Raw genomic sequence first — 17,334 nt, forward strand, 5'->3', positions numbered from 1 at the left:
AACTACAGTCACTGAACAGCAGTTCTATGAGTAACTTTTCTATTAAACGTTAAAAGAAACTTCACTCTGTAAAAATATGTTGTTGCAAATCCTGTAAGAATTTCATTTGCTTGCCCATAAATTGCAGCTCTAGAGGAAAAACAGCTTCTGTTCGTCAAGGTCAGGAAGACAATCTTTAAAAGATGCTTAGAGGATATCCTGCATATGCAAAATCTCCATGGCAAACAGAAAGAATCCCAAAGGTATTTTCTTGAAACCTTGCTATCCTCATGGAAGTGTTGATGCTTTTGGATCCAACTGAATAAATGCCTGAAGTACTCCTATGGCCACTATGACTTTTTTTTTAATGGCCAAGGAAACCCTTAGGTGAATTCCAGATTCTTTTTTTAATTATGTTTGAATTGTGTTCTTATTTGCTTTAGATGTTTGCAGTATGGATCACTACTCTTTTTCTTCTCAATGCAGCCAGAGGTAAGACACATAGTTGATGAAGTCTATAAACAGTAAAAATTGTGTGCAGCTTACACCAGAATATCTATATTTTAGAAAAAGGATGTGCTTTGGAACGGATTTAACATACTTCTTCATTAGGAGCACTGAGTTACGTCATGTCTTTCCCACATTTAACCTATTACTTTTTAATTCCGTAAAGGTTTTTACAGCTAGCAAACAGAATGGGAATTAGAAAGGTATTTTTATATATGAATTGATACTAAAATTGTCCCAAAACAGGTTCCCCTACCCACCCTCAACCCATTACCAGCATTTATGGTAGCTACAATACTTGTAATGCCAGCCCGGGCACTTACTCTTCACAGTGCTATGCAGAGAACAAGAAGATAGTCTTGTTCCAAAACACCTCTTTACCAACAGGAAAGAATACTTCAAGAGGGACGGACACACAGAAAGAGCAGAGAGAATCAAAAAGACACAGTCCAAAAGTTTGCTGGCATCAGAGGAAAGACCCCTGTGAAAATGACTGGGTCACTTGAGGAGTCTCTTGCTGCAGCTCCACAATTAAATCTTTTCTTTCTGTAGATGTATTTCCAGTACATATCACTCTACCCCTGCGTTTCATAACAGAGCAATGAATAGAGTAAGTCACGGTCTAAGGTAGTGTGAATCTGTCACCAATCTTAACAATAGTTTCTCATTGTTTTCAGTATCGTTTTAATAGCAATTAAAATTATTTGGGATTTCACAACTATTGTGGTATAATAGTGGGTAAGGATGACATTTAATGGCAACACCCGTACGTCATATTTGTATCATTACTGTATTAAAACCACAATAGAAATTAGGAAACTCTAGTCCTTCAGGCAGAGACCACACTTCCTGGGGCTGTGCTTTTCTCTAGGATTCCACTCAAATTCCACTTTATTGCTTCCGCTAAAATCTTATGGTAATAAAAACATAAGGGAGATGTTTAATGAATGTTGTGGAGCAACCAGAGGTATCTATTTTAACATTTTGGTTTCTTTTTACTCCTTCATGAATTGTTGCACAAGAAATAACAATTTAGATAATCCCTGGAGCATTAGGACTAATTTGAAGGACTGTTCTGTGCTGGCAGCAAAACCTGGTTTATTCTCGGGATCCATAAAGGATCAAGATTTTATTGTCTTTTTCCGACGGCTGTGTTAACCATATCTTTGACCAAACATATCCCGCATTCTCCCGAGTTCCCTGAGCTGAGCTCTACACTACGTTCGCAGCAGGAATTAGTCTTGAAGTTCAAGTCCCTGCTACATGCACAAGGCACAAGAGCACAACTGAGCCCCTTAATGACAAATGAGCACAAGTGCCATCCTAATCTGAATCAGCCATTTTCTGCTCCCCTGGTATAACCACTTTCCTGCCAGGTTCTTGTAAAGTGGTGGCAGCATAACCTGCTACGTTCCCAGAACACTAACATTTTTCTTTGCATACCCCAGGAAGGGAAGTTTGCTACAAAAGGCTTGGATGCTTTACAGATAGCCCCCCTTGGTCTGGGATCCCCGGGAGACAACTGGCAGGCTTGCCCAGCTCTCCAGAAGATGTGAACACCAAATTCCTTCTTTACACTAGAGACAACATCATGAAATATCAAGTAAGAAACTGCTTTGTTTTTAAATACTGATGGTAAACAACACATTCCACAAATTATATGGACAGTTTCTTTTCTCCCGTATTTTTGCTCATAAGTCTCCCAGGAGAAGCCCCAATTCTATATTACAGGCAAACAGTCTGTCATAATTTTCTTCCATCTTTTTTCTTTTTCCTCATTTCAGCTCTCTAATGAGCCAGGTGTATTTACAACATATTAATCGCAGCCTTCTAACACAAGTCATCTGAGATATTTTGGATATATTCTATATACTGTACAGTAAGCTAATGGCCCAAATTCAGTTTCAGGTTTAGCATTATAAAGCCAGAGGTAGGGAGGGCAGTACAAAAGGAAATATCAATTTTGGCTCCCATGTGTCTCCAGATTAGAAACATGTTTCAGGCCCATACATACGACGTAGGGATGTGGTTCATATACACGATTACTAGGTCCTCTGAACTAGTACGATTGGTCTCAAAGGCTCTGCTTATGCAGTGGCCAACGCTGAGCCCTAAGAGCAGGTAGACAGTTAAGAGTGAAGATCAGAAGAGAAGGTATCCACGTTCACCAGAGACAGGAATGAAAATAGGGTGAAAAATAAAAGGAAAGCTTAGAAAGTAAAACCGGAGACTATAGAAAAAACAAAAGAGAGAATGAAATCGTGTGTGGAAAAAGAAGGAAATAACCAAAAAGAGAATGAAACAGGGATGAATAAAGAAAACAAACAAATACTAAACATTTTTTGGAAGACTGGGACTGAGGGAAAATGGAGACTAAAAACCTAAAGACAAAGACTTGGTAAGATATACCATGGAGAGAGCTTGGAGGTTTCTTTTACGGAGAGCTGAACCAGGTTATCCCTCATGAAGACACATCAGGTAGAGGAGCATAGAGACAGCAGACTCTGGAGCTGTATGGAAGATAAAAAGTTAAAAGGCGAGGCTATCTACAACATCTGCAAACTAGTGGCAGCAAGAGGAAGCTCTGGACTGTGACAGTGTGATAAATGGAAGTAGCTAAAAGGAGCCTGCAGGACGGTTTAGGATGGTTCAAATGGGAATGTACTGATACAGGCCAGCAGTGTGTCAGCCCTTTCCTCTGAAGATCAGCAAGTACTGGGAAAAGCTCACAGCACAATGCTCTCGAGGTGTTGGAGGTGGCTCGTCCATAGCATGGAGCAGTTTTTGGAGCTATAGACTAGTCTGGAGAAAGAAGAGAAATGACCTTCAGGGAATGTGAATTTTACTTGGACAAAGAGCAAGAAAAATTAAGCAAATTAATATGAAAAGGGGAGGGGCAACAATTTGTTGTTGTTGGCTTACACTACATGAAAAAGGCTTCCTAGTTGGTTTTTTTATATAAATGGCAGTCACAGACAGTGGAGGTGTTTAATGATTTCACCTGTTTGAGTCACCTCAGAACAAGTCCATCATCTCTAGCTGAGAGGGCCTATGAGGTTTGAACTTTAATTAGTCTTTCACTGAAGGTGAGATATGTGCTAATTAGTGCATGACATCCCCTTTTAAGCTTACGAAACCTCAACAAAAAATGAGCCAAGTGTTAAAACAACCCAGTAAGCAGAATTTCTTTAAAAGAAAATAATGCCTTCCTTCTCAATAAACCCCAAAATACCTACAGCCTCTGATGTTGTAAGCCCGGTGGGCTTTCTCATAAAATAAGCCTAGTGATGAAGATCTTATCTTCAAAGAAAAAAAGAAAAATAGGTATAGATTTAAAGTCAACTGCCTAATAACTTGCAGAAGATGCTATCTTTGTATTTCTATGGCCAAGTTTGATAAAATCTTGTATTTACATGGCATGTTGTACCACTACATCTCAAAGCATTGTGCAAAAGATGCCAGTATCATTAGTTCAATTAACAAGCAGGAGTGAATCATTTGTTGAAGCGGTTAATTGATATCCCCCAGCAAGGCAGTTTCCGAGTGAGGAACAAGACCCATCTCTTCAGAGTCCAGAACTATGCCTTAACCATTGGGCTACTCCACCCTGTACCAAAATGTACACTGGGATGGAGCAGTCACATCCTTGTTGTGTTGTTTGTTGGTTGGTTTTTTTGACACAGAAAATTTCTGCTACAAATCCTTCAACTATCAAAGCTTCAAATTTCCGAACACACAGGAAAACTCGCTTCATTATACATGGCCATCTTGTTGGAGCGGACTTCCCCTGGATAACAAATATATGCAGGGTATGGTATGACTATCGTCTGACAGTCATTTTACTTGTATTGGAAAGTGCAAATATCCACATCACCCTATCAACTGGCTAAAAATTCCCACATAAAATATACACCTCTGTTCTCTTGTTTAATTCAGGGAATATATGAGGGGGGAAAAATTCAGAATGAAGCTCAGTTGCGCATGACCACCCTCTTGTTCCCAGCTATGAGTATAGTGCACTTCAGCCTTTTGCTAAATGCCCTTTTGCTGCATTCACCTCCACAGGGAAAGCTATAGTTGATTTTTCAATGTCTTGTTAATAATAAAGGTGGGAAAACAGTCACTTTTCTCACCTCAGCAAAAGGTCAAAATAAACATTTCACTTTGAATGAGGCATTTGATCTAATAAAAACAAAATGCTTCGTTCAGCAGATTGCTTTCATTTTATTTAGGCACATTTCAAAAATGAAATTGTTTCAGAATGAAAAATCAGAATGTTCCATTGCCAGAAGTGTATAAATAGAGTATTTTGGTTAAAATATTTGAACTTTGGGGCTGAGCAATTCAAACACATGAACACAAATTTGTGAATCCTTGTAGATGATCCAAGCATATAAATATTGAAGAATAAAGCTTGGACAATAAAAAAGAAGTGATACTATCCTCTTTTTCTAACTGGGGTACTGTCATTAAGAAAAGTTGATACCCTAAAGCCAAGCAAGGCATCTGGAATGGAAAACAGAAACTGAAGCAAGCTTCTGTGTGTCTTTATACGGTGTTCAAATCACTGCCTCCACTCTGCCTCCTTGTGTTCATCCTTCACTATTAGCAGGAATTTATATACTAAAGATGTGTCTTTACCAGTCACATAAACAGAGTCCCTGGCTATAGTGAAACAAAATATTGTTTGCATATACCCTGCTACTATGGTAATTCATGCCTGTTTGCTTCTGTTCTCCTGTTTTCACGTTTTCCCCCAGTTCATGTTTCACACTGAAGACGTGAACTGCATTTTGACCGACTGGAGAGGTGGCTCTAGCGGCTTGTACACTGAAGCAGTTAACAACGTCCGCATTGTAGGGGCTGAGCTGGTCTATCTGGTGAACCTTCTCGAGGTAAAAGTATCATGGAACATGAAAGCCGGCGCATAGTCTGTATGGTAAAGGCCGTGTTCAGGGTGGCACTTTTAGGTTTGATGCAATAGTGTTGGGAAGTACAGAGGTACTCAATAACGCAGCTGAAAATGTCATAAAAAGTCTCTAATCCTGCACCGATGGAAATACTTACTTTAGTGTCAGACCACAGATAAGCAGGTCCCACAGTTTCTGAAAGTTTTGCTCATGATTTTTACTGGATAACACATCAGATTGGAGACTGTCTAGCAAAACCAGCAGGGGGAAGAGTAGTAATAGAGAATGAATAGGATTAAAGCATCCCGCTGTGTGTCACACACGCTGCCTCCTGAAAGAACCGAACCACAGCCCAGAGAAGTGACTCTCCTGCAGCCACCACTGTCAGGCTTCCCGTGCAGAAGCTCAGCTGAGCCTGGCACACCAGCAGCGCTCCTGGCGTGGTCCTCCCCGTCCTGCAGGACCTGCGTGGTGGAGCATCTCCACAGCAGGACGGCCGCTTGATTCACACGGAGGGTACGCCACAGACAAAGGCACTCCAGACTCCCCCACCGCAGGCCACTATCCTGACTGGACAGACAGGTTCAGGGGTGAGGCAGTGGGGTCATTGCCTTTTGGATAAGCGATCGGTGCAAATGTAGGGGAGCTATGTAGAGAAATTCCCTTTTTCTTCTTTTCTATCATAAAGGCCAATTCCTGATAGAGATTACTCCCTTCCGGAGGCGTGATCTAAGAGGGGATGGGATGAGTTGGGAACGGCTTCACTTTAGGTACAGATCCCACCACCCGCAACAGTAACTTCCCACCCAAGACACTCCCCTCCGTCACCCGCTGGTCTGGCCATGTCCTGGCACAGCATGGGGCCATGATGCAGTGCCATAGCCTTGCGTCCCCTGCTTAACACGCTTGCTTTTTCCTTTCCATACACCTTCACAGAAAGACTATGGCTACTCTCCTGCCAACATTCATTTCATCGGCCATAGTCTTGGAGCACATGCTGCAGGGGAGGCAGGGAGAAGGAAACCTGGCATTGGAAGAATAACAGGTACTGAAGCTATTTCAGCTGATGAAGCTGTATATTTTCATGCAACTTAAGAGAAATGAGGAATCGGTGCTGCCTTATAAACACACAATACAGACCGCAATACGCTAGTTTGTCTCAATTAACGGTACACGGCTAGCATGACGGCACACAAACGAAGCCATGTCCTATCACGTGCCATGCATTTCACACGTCAAATTTCACAGCTCTGAGAAAGTCTCAAGCGCAACAGACCAGAAAGGCTTAACTGTCCCGACTGTGGCTAAACAGAGGTCACTTTTCACAGGTTACAACATGGCCCAGGGAACGCTTGGTTATGATTTTTAATTATATAAAAGAACAGGAACAAAATACAGTATTACATGAGGAATAACAGACTTGTAAAACACTAGCAACTCATTGTCATATTTGGTTTTAAAAGCTCACTCTAACATGACTTTTCAGCAGTTCAAAAGATTGAAGAGCTGAAATGAAAAATTAAAAACTCTAGATCTAGTATGTCAGGATGAGAGAGCAAACAGCCGTGGATGCCCTGAAAAGGAAGAAAGCTGTTAGTCGCATAGCTACACAGAGAGACACAGCATCATGACACACTTACACATCACTTTAAAGGCTATTTTCTGCTTTCCTTTCTCCTCCAGTCATTTATTTTCTCTACTGTCATGGTTTAACCCCAGCCAGCAACTAAGCACCACACAGCTGCTCACTCACTTCCCCCCCACCCAGTGGGATGGGGAAGAGAATCAGAAAAAAAAGTAAAACTCTTGGGTTGAGATAAGAACAGTTTAATAGCACAGAAAAGAAGAAACTAATAATGATAACACTAATAAAATGACAATAGTAATAATAAAAGGATTGGAATATACAAGTGATGCACAATGCAGTTACTCACTACTCGCCGACCAATGCCCAGTTAGTTAGTTCCTGAGCAGCGATCCCCCACCAGGCCAACTTCCCCCAGTTTATATACTGGGCATGACGTCCCATGGTGTGGAATATCCCTTTGGCCAGTTTGGGTCAGCTGCCCTGGCTGTGTCCCCTCCCAACTCCTTGTGCCCCTCCAGCCTTCTTGCTGGTTGGGCATCAGAAGCTGAAAAATCCTTGACGTTAGACTAAACATTACTTAGCAACAACTGAAAACACCAGTGTGTTATCATCATTCTTCTCATACCAAACTCAAAACGTAGCACCGTACCAGCTACTAGGAAGACGATTAACTCTGTCCCAGCTGAAACCAGGACATCTGCGTAGATACTGCACATAAGCAATTCAGGGAAACCGGGACCAGAATTGTGTTGCTTTAGCCCTGAGGAGAGCTCACTGACACTGAAGTGAAGGGGCAACATTTTCAACAAAGCTCTTTTGGAAACAAAAATAGATTTTTGACCAAATCGAAATGCTCAAACAAATCTGCATGCTCAGGGTAACATATCAAGATTTCATACTTTTCACTAACATGCAAAAAAAACGCCCAAACCTCTTCTTATAACATTGTTCCCCAAAAGTAAGCCAAGCACCCATCAGCATTTTACTGTGCTGCAATGCCTCCAGCCACCTTTCTATTAAAACTCTGCTTGTTTTGCTGGCTCTGGACCACAAAATGGATTTTTATATGTAAAGGCAGAAATGTAATGACATACAGTGTACACACACTCTGTGTGATGACATACGTATAGTATTATTTACTCAAGCAGATGTATCTCCATTCCTTTAGGTTTGGATCCAGCTGGGCCCCTCTTCCAGTATACTCCCACAACAGTTAGGCTGGATCCTTCAGATGCAAAATTTGTTGATATAATTCATACTCATGCTGGTCATCTTTTCTTTGACTTTGGTAAGTTTTCATGCAAAGGCTGAAACTAACTCAGAGGTTGCCCACAGGGTACCTGAGTGATCAGCCTCAATTCGTTGTGCATTTCAGCTCCAGGGATTCTCCAGACTTGTGGCCACCTGGATTTTTACCCAAATGGTGGGAAGAAGATGCCAGGATGCAAGCAGCTTCGTGTACCTCCTGCAACTTGGAATATCAATGACCTTATGAGAGGTAAATATATTTTAAAGAAGTAATACCTCTTTATACCTCTTTACCTCAGTATAAGCTATAGTTAGAAATAAAGGCTAGGCTAAGGTAAAGACTTTTGAATGTATATATTATTTATATAGCTCAGATTTGGAGTAGGGAGAGAATGCTCAAAAATGGAAGATTTAAAGCTGCTTGTGAAATACCCTCCAATTTTCTTTTGTACTAACCAATGCAAATTCCAGATGGAAACTTCAGTTAAAGCATGCAGACTTATTCTTCACAACCTTTCTAAGAGCCACTGTGCTAACAGACTGACCTCAGTGGGAATTCCACACATGAAGGACTGGTAAAATTTCATTCAAGGATAATACAAAAATGAGTATTTTAAAATCTGAGCTTCCTTTCTCCCTAGAAAGACATCAATCCCAATATTACTGGGGTTAGACATATTCATCCATGCCATTAAAAGCTTTAGTGTCTTCAAAGGGAACAGCACAAGGTTAAAAATATAGAAGATGATAAAATGACTGCTCCATTGATAGTTCATGTTCTTCAAAGAAAGCTGGGCAGTTACTCAGAATTACCCTGGGATCCAGTACAATAGATCCCCCAAATCCTGTCTTCTGATCCTAACCTACAGAAATGAGAAATATTTTGAAATCCCTACCACTAGTTAAGTAATTGGCTGTCAAAAATGCTCTGTCTTAGAACTTGTTGGAGAACTTAGTCACAAAGAAGACTGAAAGCTGGCTCTGCACAAAGTTACTTGGAACCAAAACACTTTCCAATCGGACTGCATAAGAATGTCTGTGTTTTCAGCAGAAAAATTAAATATTTTCCAGATACATTTCACAAGGCTGTTTGCAATGTTTTGTGGCAAAGGAGAAACTCAGCTCTATTGAACATGAGCAGATGGAGTTGGTTGTTCATATAGCTCCTAAAAATAGAGACAGACTTAACTCCTGCCTCCTGGTCAAACCTTACTTTGTGCATATCTCTTCTGTTTGATAATATTTACATTTATGTAGTGCTTTTATGTAGGAAGAGTTTTAGAAATGCTATTTAGTAACTTCTTTCTACAGCTTTTGACGCAGTAGGGAGAGAAGTATTATGTTCCCATTGTATAGATGTTAAGTGAATTTGGCACTAGCACAAAGTAAGCGAACCGAAAGAGCTGAGGTTTTTAAAGTTAAAAGCACAGACCCTTCTGAATTAGATTTAAAGAAGAAACTATAAAGAAAACATACTCAGGAAGCCCTGATGATGCAGATTACTTTCAAGAAAAACAGACAAAGATACTTTTCAGAGGGGTTTTGGTGTGTTTTTTTTCTTTCCTTATGTAAAGAACAACGTGTGTCAACTGATCAATACCAATCAGTCTGTTTTTAAGGTGTATAAATATTGAGAGTAGGTGAAATTCTGATTTCAGTGTAAACTGTGCCAGCTCACAATTACTTCAGTGCCTCCAAGACTTCACCCTGTGATTAGGTGAGCCCCCACACATGCTGAAGCAGAGTAGAGCTTATTTTGATACAACCTAACTTTACTATATTGTGCTTTGATAAAGGAGAGACTTCAGAGCCAACGAAGAAAACACTTGTTACAAGGGACCTGTAAATACAACCGAAATAGTACTTTCTTCTCTCCTGCACTGACTGCTTATAAATTTCACTCTAAAGGGAAAATGTACTTGTTTCAAATAATTCTGACAAAATCAAGGACACACTGCCAAACATCTTGCTCCTCAGAGCATTTCACAGAATCACCACTGTCAAAGGACTCCAGATTTTCTAGAGCTTAAAAACATTGAAAGCCACTGAAGTTAAAATAATTACTAAAATTACTTTTAAATCTAGAAATGAGTGGAAAATGTGGTTTAACAAAATACCGTGTTGTGATAATGGTAAGCAAATGAAAACTACTTCATAGTAACTACTATATGCTTTACAAATGCTGCCACTATGAATTATTCCAGTCTTCGAAATATCGAAGAGAAACTCTCCTAAATCCTCCTCAGTTTTCATGCTAAAATAAAAGCAGTTAAGTACACCTAGCAGGATGGGAGGCTGCACGAGGTCCGCCTTGGTGCATCTCCAAGTCTGTTAACTTCAGCATGAGCAGAGGGACACGCAGATTAGAACCTAGCTCTTCTCCATCGAAAAGAAACATGTAGCCATAAGTACACTTTTTACTGTAAAACCAAATAATTCATACTTTAAACATCTTTTCATTATTACTATTTTTTAAACTGAGATGTCACTATATGTGCAAATGCTTTTGAGGAAGAGACCCACAAGTGTTGCTCTGGCATGGACTTCAGGTTAATGATAGCTTTAATCTTTTTTACCTGGGCATTTTCCCAGAATATAGATCTTTTGGATGTGGACATAAAAGAAGTCTCCGGTATTATGCCGAGAGTATTATCACTCCGAATGGATTTGTTGGGTATCGGTGTGAAACATACAGAGCTTTTGTGTTGGTAAGTATCAGGTACATATTTATCTGAAGGGTTATAGCCCTGCCCTTCTTCTCTTAATAATTTCTGGGACAACCTCTACACTCTGGATCATAGGATAAAAGGGGGCTATGCAGACCCACTGACTAGCTTCGGCCAAGACCGTATCCAAAAACCAGGCAAAATGTAAAAGCAGCAAAACCTAAAAAAAAAAAAACAAACAAAAAAAACAAAAAAACAAAAAAAAAGATCTAGAAGAAAATAAGGCAGTAAATATAAATACCAAAACCAGTTACGAAGGGAGAGATGAGCTGAGTAAGAGGGCAATGAGAGGCAGTGGCTGGGTTCACCTTTTGTGTAGGTCAGCAGTGAGGGACACTCTGGTTGAAGGAAGTCCATCTAAACCTGGTGGAAACCATCATCAAGAGGACAGCCCCTGCACTTCAGAAATGTTTAAACATCTGTATAAACAATAAACATCCACAGCATATGGGGCAGGGGAGATATTTATGCAGCAGAGCATTGCACACACAACCCTCAGGTGGCACAAGAATGAAGGCAACATAATGTCCTGGTGTTTCATGCCTGATATAACTGGGGTTTTAGTGGACCAATTCTGGCAATGCAACTGAGAACTAGTCACGGAGGAAGATGAGTCTGAATTTATTTCCATCTACTCCCAAATAGAATTATTACAATACCACAGAAAAGTTGTTAATGTTTTAGCAATGTTACCACGTAACTTGAAAGTCTGATGTAATTCAGGACTTGAAAACCTCAACCCTGTGCAATTTAGTGATGCGAGGGAAATGTTTTTTTCAATTTTGTAATAAACATGATCATTTAGCCTTTTACTCCTCTAATGCCCAAATAGCCAAAGACCCACAAACACCAGTTCCTACAGAACCTCGCAAATACCAAAATTGAACTATCTAAATATAACAATGCTATTTTTTCGAATGGCAATTAAATCAGTTTCACTGAAAATATTCACCATTACCTTTTTTTTTTTTTTTTTAAATGGACATCAAGGTCTTGATCTGAATGCTTGAACTGTGTAGATAGATTAATTTCATTAAGGTTCTGCATGGGAATAAAGCCTGAAAAGCAGACAGAACACATCCCAAAGTGAGACCCCAAGCTTCAGTATTCCTGAGCTTAAATATCTTTACCACATGAGTGAGATATCCAGCCAGATCTCCTTGCAAATATGGTTACCCACACTATAATAATTAGCAGACAACCTTTCAGTAGACCCTATGAAAGATGAATGTATTACCTGTATTTTACAGATCAGGTAATAAGGCACAACATGCATGGTTTCTGCAAGAGAATAAGGAATTAGGCCAGATTTTCAACCTGTTTCTCTCTTATTTTCAACCAGATGAAATAAGCTGACTGACCATCTCAGCTCCTTTTTTTTTTCCACACCGATAAATACCGAAGATATGATCTGAAGTCAGAAGCAAGCACCTTTTCAGAAAAGCTGGGAAAAAGCTGAAATATCCTAATTTCTTAAACTTTAAGAAGTGGGATTAAAACAGATAACGTCTTGTAACACACATTGTTATTTCCCCCCAGGGAGACTGCTTCCCATGTCCGAAGGAAGGATGCCCACTGATGGGTCATTATGCTGATAAGTTTTTACATAAAACTGAAAAAGAGCAGCAAAAGGTTTATTTAAACACAGGGCCCTCCCCTCCATATGCTCGTAAGTGCTCATTTTGGGTGGTGAACTCCAAAGTGGCAAAGAATTATGTATGAACAAATATCTTACATTTCTACAGAGAGCTGCTGCAGTTGATGAGTGGCACTTCGTCGAAAACCTAGAGTTTCAGGTGTGTTAGGATCATGCAGTACCAGCATTATCTGGGCAAGGCTGAGATAATTGTAGAAACAGATCAACTAATGCTGACATCCGAGTTAGAAACCCTGCTAAAATTTTGTTAATTAGATGATGGCTTCAAAGATTCTACAAAGCTGAAGGTGGAAGGAATGTTATGCGGAAAGTGCAACATTTCAAATCAGAAACAGTTACGTTGTTTTTATCAATAAAAATTTATAAAACTGGACCATTTCAGGATATTTTTGGAAAGCTTATCAAGTCAAAATGGCAGGGAGTAATAAGAAATATAGTTTTAATTGTGATTAGTGTAGAAGCAGCCACAGAACTGGGAAATAAGAAAATTCATAAATAAATTGTAATCCATCACAGGTGATGAACTGCAAGGGCAATGAATGATAGAGGGCCTTTGAGGTCCTTAATCACTAGGTACTAAAATATGAAAGCAAAATTAAGAACAAAAAAAATCTTATATCACGACTCTGTAAGAGTAAAAAGTAAAAGAATGAATTTGAGTATAGGAAAACTAGTCATTTCTCAAATGTGAATGAATACATTAATTTCAACATTTACAAACTGTTGAGTTTATAGAAATTATAGCCTGAAATGAAATATAATCTTATGAAGTGAGTGAAGAGATTCTCCTTTCAATAGCCCAAATTAAGGCCAGTACAAAAACTTCCCAAACCGGGCTGCTTGAAATCAATATGTGCTATTGCATCTGAGACCCTGCTTCTGCCTTAGAAAGACACATGGGATGACAGCATCTCCTGACAGCTGTCGGGCTGTGCACAAGTATAAGAAAACCCCTAAACACTCTGTATATCGGGATCATCCTGGGAAAGCAGCCAGTTTTGTTTAATATATCTTTTAACAACACAGCAGTCCTGTGGACCTCACTTCATAGTTAAGAGCTAACATGCTACCCGTGAGCCCCCCCAAATTGCTCATAAGTGTAAGAAATTACAAAATTAAAAGTGAGGCCAGTAGAAGAGCAGGGTACAGTATTGGCCGTGGCAGACTAAATACTCAGCACAGTCAGTAGGTCAGCGAAGACTGGATCTGTGATTTAGACCGCTGTCAAGGTTATTAATACCACCAGAACCACACAGAACTAACATTTGCCTTAACAAAAAGTGACATTTTGTTTGCTTACAAGCACATTTTGCAATCCTTTCCTCTCCCTGAAAGATATTGAAACATATGAGAAGTTTTACCATTAGGAAAGAAATCTCCTTACAACCATAATCTATTTCATTTTGCTTTCAAAGGCTGGCGAAAAAAGATAAGTGTCAGAGTATCTGCAACAGAAACCATGAAGGGAAATATAGATGTAGCCTTGACTGGAACTAATGGGATCAGGAAAAAATACACAATTGACAAGTAAGTGTAACATGACTGTTGAAAAAATGGCTCTATCATAGTTATCATATTGAATTTGCACACAGCTATTTTTACATGTCTCATCTTGTTCTACATGATCTGTGATTTACACTGGTAATAAAAGTAGCTGATAAGAGGTTGAAGTTCTTCATGCTACAGACTGGTCAAAATCTGCTTGCTGGTCTCTCTTGCTCTGTATTTTCTTTGCTGAGGATGATGATTAGCATGGCAAAGTGGGCAAGAGCAAACAGCTCTGTGGCTACTGCTGAACTCAAACATCATTTGGTGATCTTCTCTGAGAAGACAAAGAGCTGCATGATGTACAGTCATCTATTTAATCATTCACTCCTCTAGGGTATACCTGAGTAAGAAAGTTGCAGCTTGCTTATGAACTGTGCTAGAGTCTGGGATTCCTGTCCACTCAGCCTGGCTTTTTCGAGTAAATGTGAATTTAAATCTCATAAACTGATCCTTGTCCAGAGCACAGTTTAAATATTGTAAAGCCAAACTCCTCTGTGTTTGAACGTAGCCCTGTTATTGGTCTGTACCAGGAGTACCTTTGGTTGCAAATACACTATTGCAACGATACACCTACAGGTAATTTCTATGTTAATATCACGCCGTAACGTGCATTCCATTATAATGAACACTGATACCGCAGAAGGCATGAATGTAAACTATAATTTTCAATTTTCTTCTTGGTTGAGAGCAAACAGAAACACTGAGAGAACTTTTTGACTTGGATTTTTTTGAAGATAGCTCTCGTTTTCCAAAAATAATGTCTAGAAGAAACCCCGTGGCAATACCGACAAAGGCTAGGCTAATTAATGTAGTGTTTTCATCCTGAAAGGCACAGAGATTTAAGCAACTAAGTCATTTGCATACTTCTTTAGATCCCTCTGAGTAGCTACCTCCTCCTTAGGTACCAACAAGCCTATACATTGGGTTGATAGGCTGAAAGCCTGTAGTGGGATCCACAATAACTCTATATAAGTAGGAAAGGTGTTTCCTCTGCTCTCTCAAGTAAGGTCAATACAGAGACTTTGTGGCCTTCACCAATTTGCCTAGCTGGTATCTGCACCACAGACTTCAGCCAAAGGTGGAAAAAAAGTGACATTTAGTCCTCAGAACTTCCTCCAGGTATTCAGGATAAATCATGCTGGGAGAGAAGAGGTAGCCTCAGCACCGCCCCAATAGCTTCAGGGAAGGCAAAAAATTGCAGTACTGATTTGGAAGAAGAAATCAACCAAAATGTCAACAAGACACTCCTTAATCCTTACAAAAAGCGGGTGGCATGTTAATCTTTAATCTTCCCTTAAATTCAGCCCTATTACAATGCTTGTCCAAAAAAGTATTTGATATATTTTATGTATGAAAAATCTAAGGTACAAGGACTTTATAAAAGACTTTGTTACATGGCTTGAATGACTAGTTAGCAGAGAGGACGGAACTTGGTGTTTCTGGTCCTGAGACATGGTCCCCTACTGTCTGAGCTGAAAGCCTCGGATCTGCATGAGGCTCTGAATCAAGAGCCCTGTGCGTTCCCCAAGGAACATATTCTCCAACACGTTCTAAGCTAAAATTTTGCGTAACGTCCCTGATTGGTAATTCTTGGAAAAAAAGTAATAAAATTATAATGATAGTATTCAAAGCTTCAACTCTCATAGCATCCCACGACTCTTTTCCCTTTCTGCCTAAACCGTAGCAGGTTTTTTCCTTGTTTGTAAAGAACACAGAGCATCACTTCTGCTCTTTTCTTTTGGCAGGGGAACTTTCAAACCGGGCAACACATACTTGAACTATATTGATACAGAAATTTCTGGGAACATTTCAAAAGTTGAATTTCTCTGGAAAAAGCATCCAGGTCATGTACACAGAGGCTGCATGGGAGCTGAAGAAGTCACAATAGTCTCTGGGGAAAAAAGAAACGTGTGAGTACACAATCTAATGTTGTTCCTTTCTATGGGTCTCAGGTGAGGCAAAAACAACAAACAAACAAAAGCAGAAAAAAGGAAAAAATACCCAAAACGCCTTTGCATGGTATCATGCCCCTTAAAGCAAGTGGGTTTAAGTACTGAAAACAAGTGCCTAATCCAAATTTCATGGCAGTACCAGGGTGTTTGGCTGACTGCAGTAACTCCCACCAGCTCAGCACTGCAGCCAGACTTCCCCAAAGAACAGAGAGATCAAATCTGAAATTCTGGGGGTGTGTAGCCCTGCACTTGTAAGAAAGGTACAAGTTTTTCTCCTAAATTACAGTTTCATGTGCCTACATCTCCATTAGCACGTAGCACAGCGCATCAGAAAGAGCTCTGCACAGTGCAACGGTACACTTGCCTTGGCAGAGTACTTTAGGCTCACTCCAACCCGATCCCATGGACCGGGCACCCGCTGGCATCTGCAGTACCTTAGGTCCACTTCTGGAGCACACCTCTCGGTTTAGTTTTAACCAAAATGGATCCAGTTGATGTGTCCCAACACCACTCTGTCATGTAAACTGAAGCGTGATAAGTGGGGAAAATGGAGTGAGAGGTTCCCTTCAAAAGCACACTCCTGGTCCAGATTAAAATGCTAATGGAGTCTAAGCATAAAGGCAAACACATCTTAAAATTTAATAACTAGTCACTAACAGGTAATTCTTTAAAAAATCATTTGATAACACACACTTTGTGTTCTCAGTCTACTAGAACTCATGCCTTCACCTAACATGAAATAAAAATAGGATTTATGTTGATTATCTTGGGCTGCTGCTAAGAAAGTGTCCCACTGTGCTGAAAACTATTTCCTTAAACTCTTCCTCCTTCACCAGGTCTGTGTTCTGTGGCTGTGGAACCGTGCGGCCGAGCACGTGGCAAGCCCTGACGCTTTGCTGAGGCTCGGCGAGGAATGCTGTGGTTGTCCACTGTGGCAACCCTCGTCATCTGGAATAGGACACTTCTCCAGTCAGCGCCAAACTATCAACAAGGCTCCTTCAACAGATTACGAAAAATTTGCCCAGCCCACCGCAAAAGCTCTATTTCCAAATTAGTGTTGTCATATGGGGAGTTACACTTCTGTGAATTCCTGTTACAATGACAGCTAACGTATTTTACTAGTGACACACACATGCACTGTGGTTATATTTCACAGTCAAGGGGGGAAATAATAAAATAGGAAAAAAAAAGTTCTAGCCAATTCCCCTTTGAAATATAT

The 17,334-nt window shown here is 40.1% G+C and overlaps 1 protein-coding gene across 1 annotated transcript; it reads left to right on the plus strand.

The window, feature by feature from the left end:
* The first annotated feature begins 182 nt into the window (after positions 1-182).
* Positions 183-17,015, plus strand: LOC126042464 (pancreatic lipase-related protein 2-like). The gene is made up of 13 exons (XM_049809577.1): positions 183-242; positions 423-471; positions 1,935-2,089; positions 4,170-4,295; positions 5,247-5,381; positions 6,333-6,441; positions 8,153-8,272; positions 8,360-8,482; positions 10,825-10,940; positions 12,498-12,627; positions 14,031-14,142; positions 15,909-16,073; positions 16,952-17,015. The coding sequence occupies exons 1-13, from the start codon at positions 183-185 to the stop codon at positions 17,013-17,015; spliced, it is 1,464 nt and encodes a 487-aa protein (XP_049665534.1).
* The last annotated feature ends 319 nt before the right edge of the window (positions 17,016-17,334 follow it).

This window comes from Accipiter gentilis, chromosome 9 (assembly GCF_929443795.1).
Source record: "Accipiter gentilis chromosome 9, bAccGen1.1, whole genome shotgun sequence".
Taxonomy (NCBI): Eukaryota; Metazoa; Chordata; class Aves; order Accipitriformes; family Accipitridae; genus Astur; species Astur gentilis.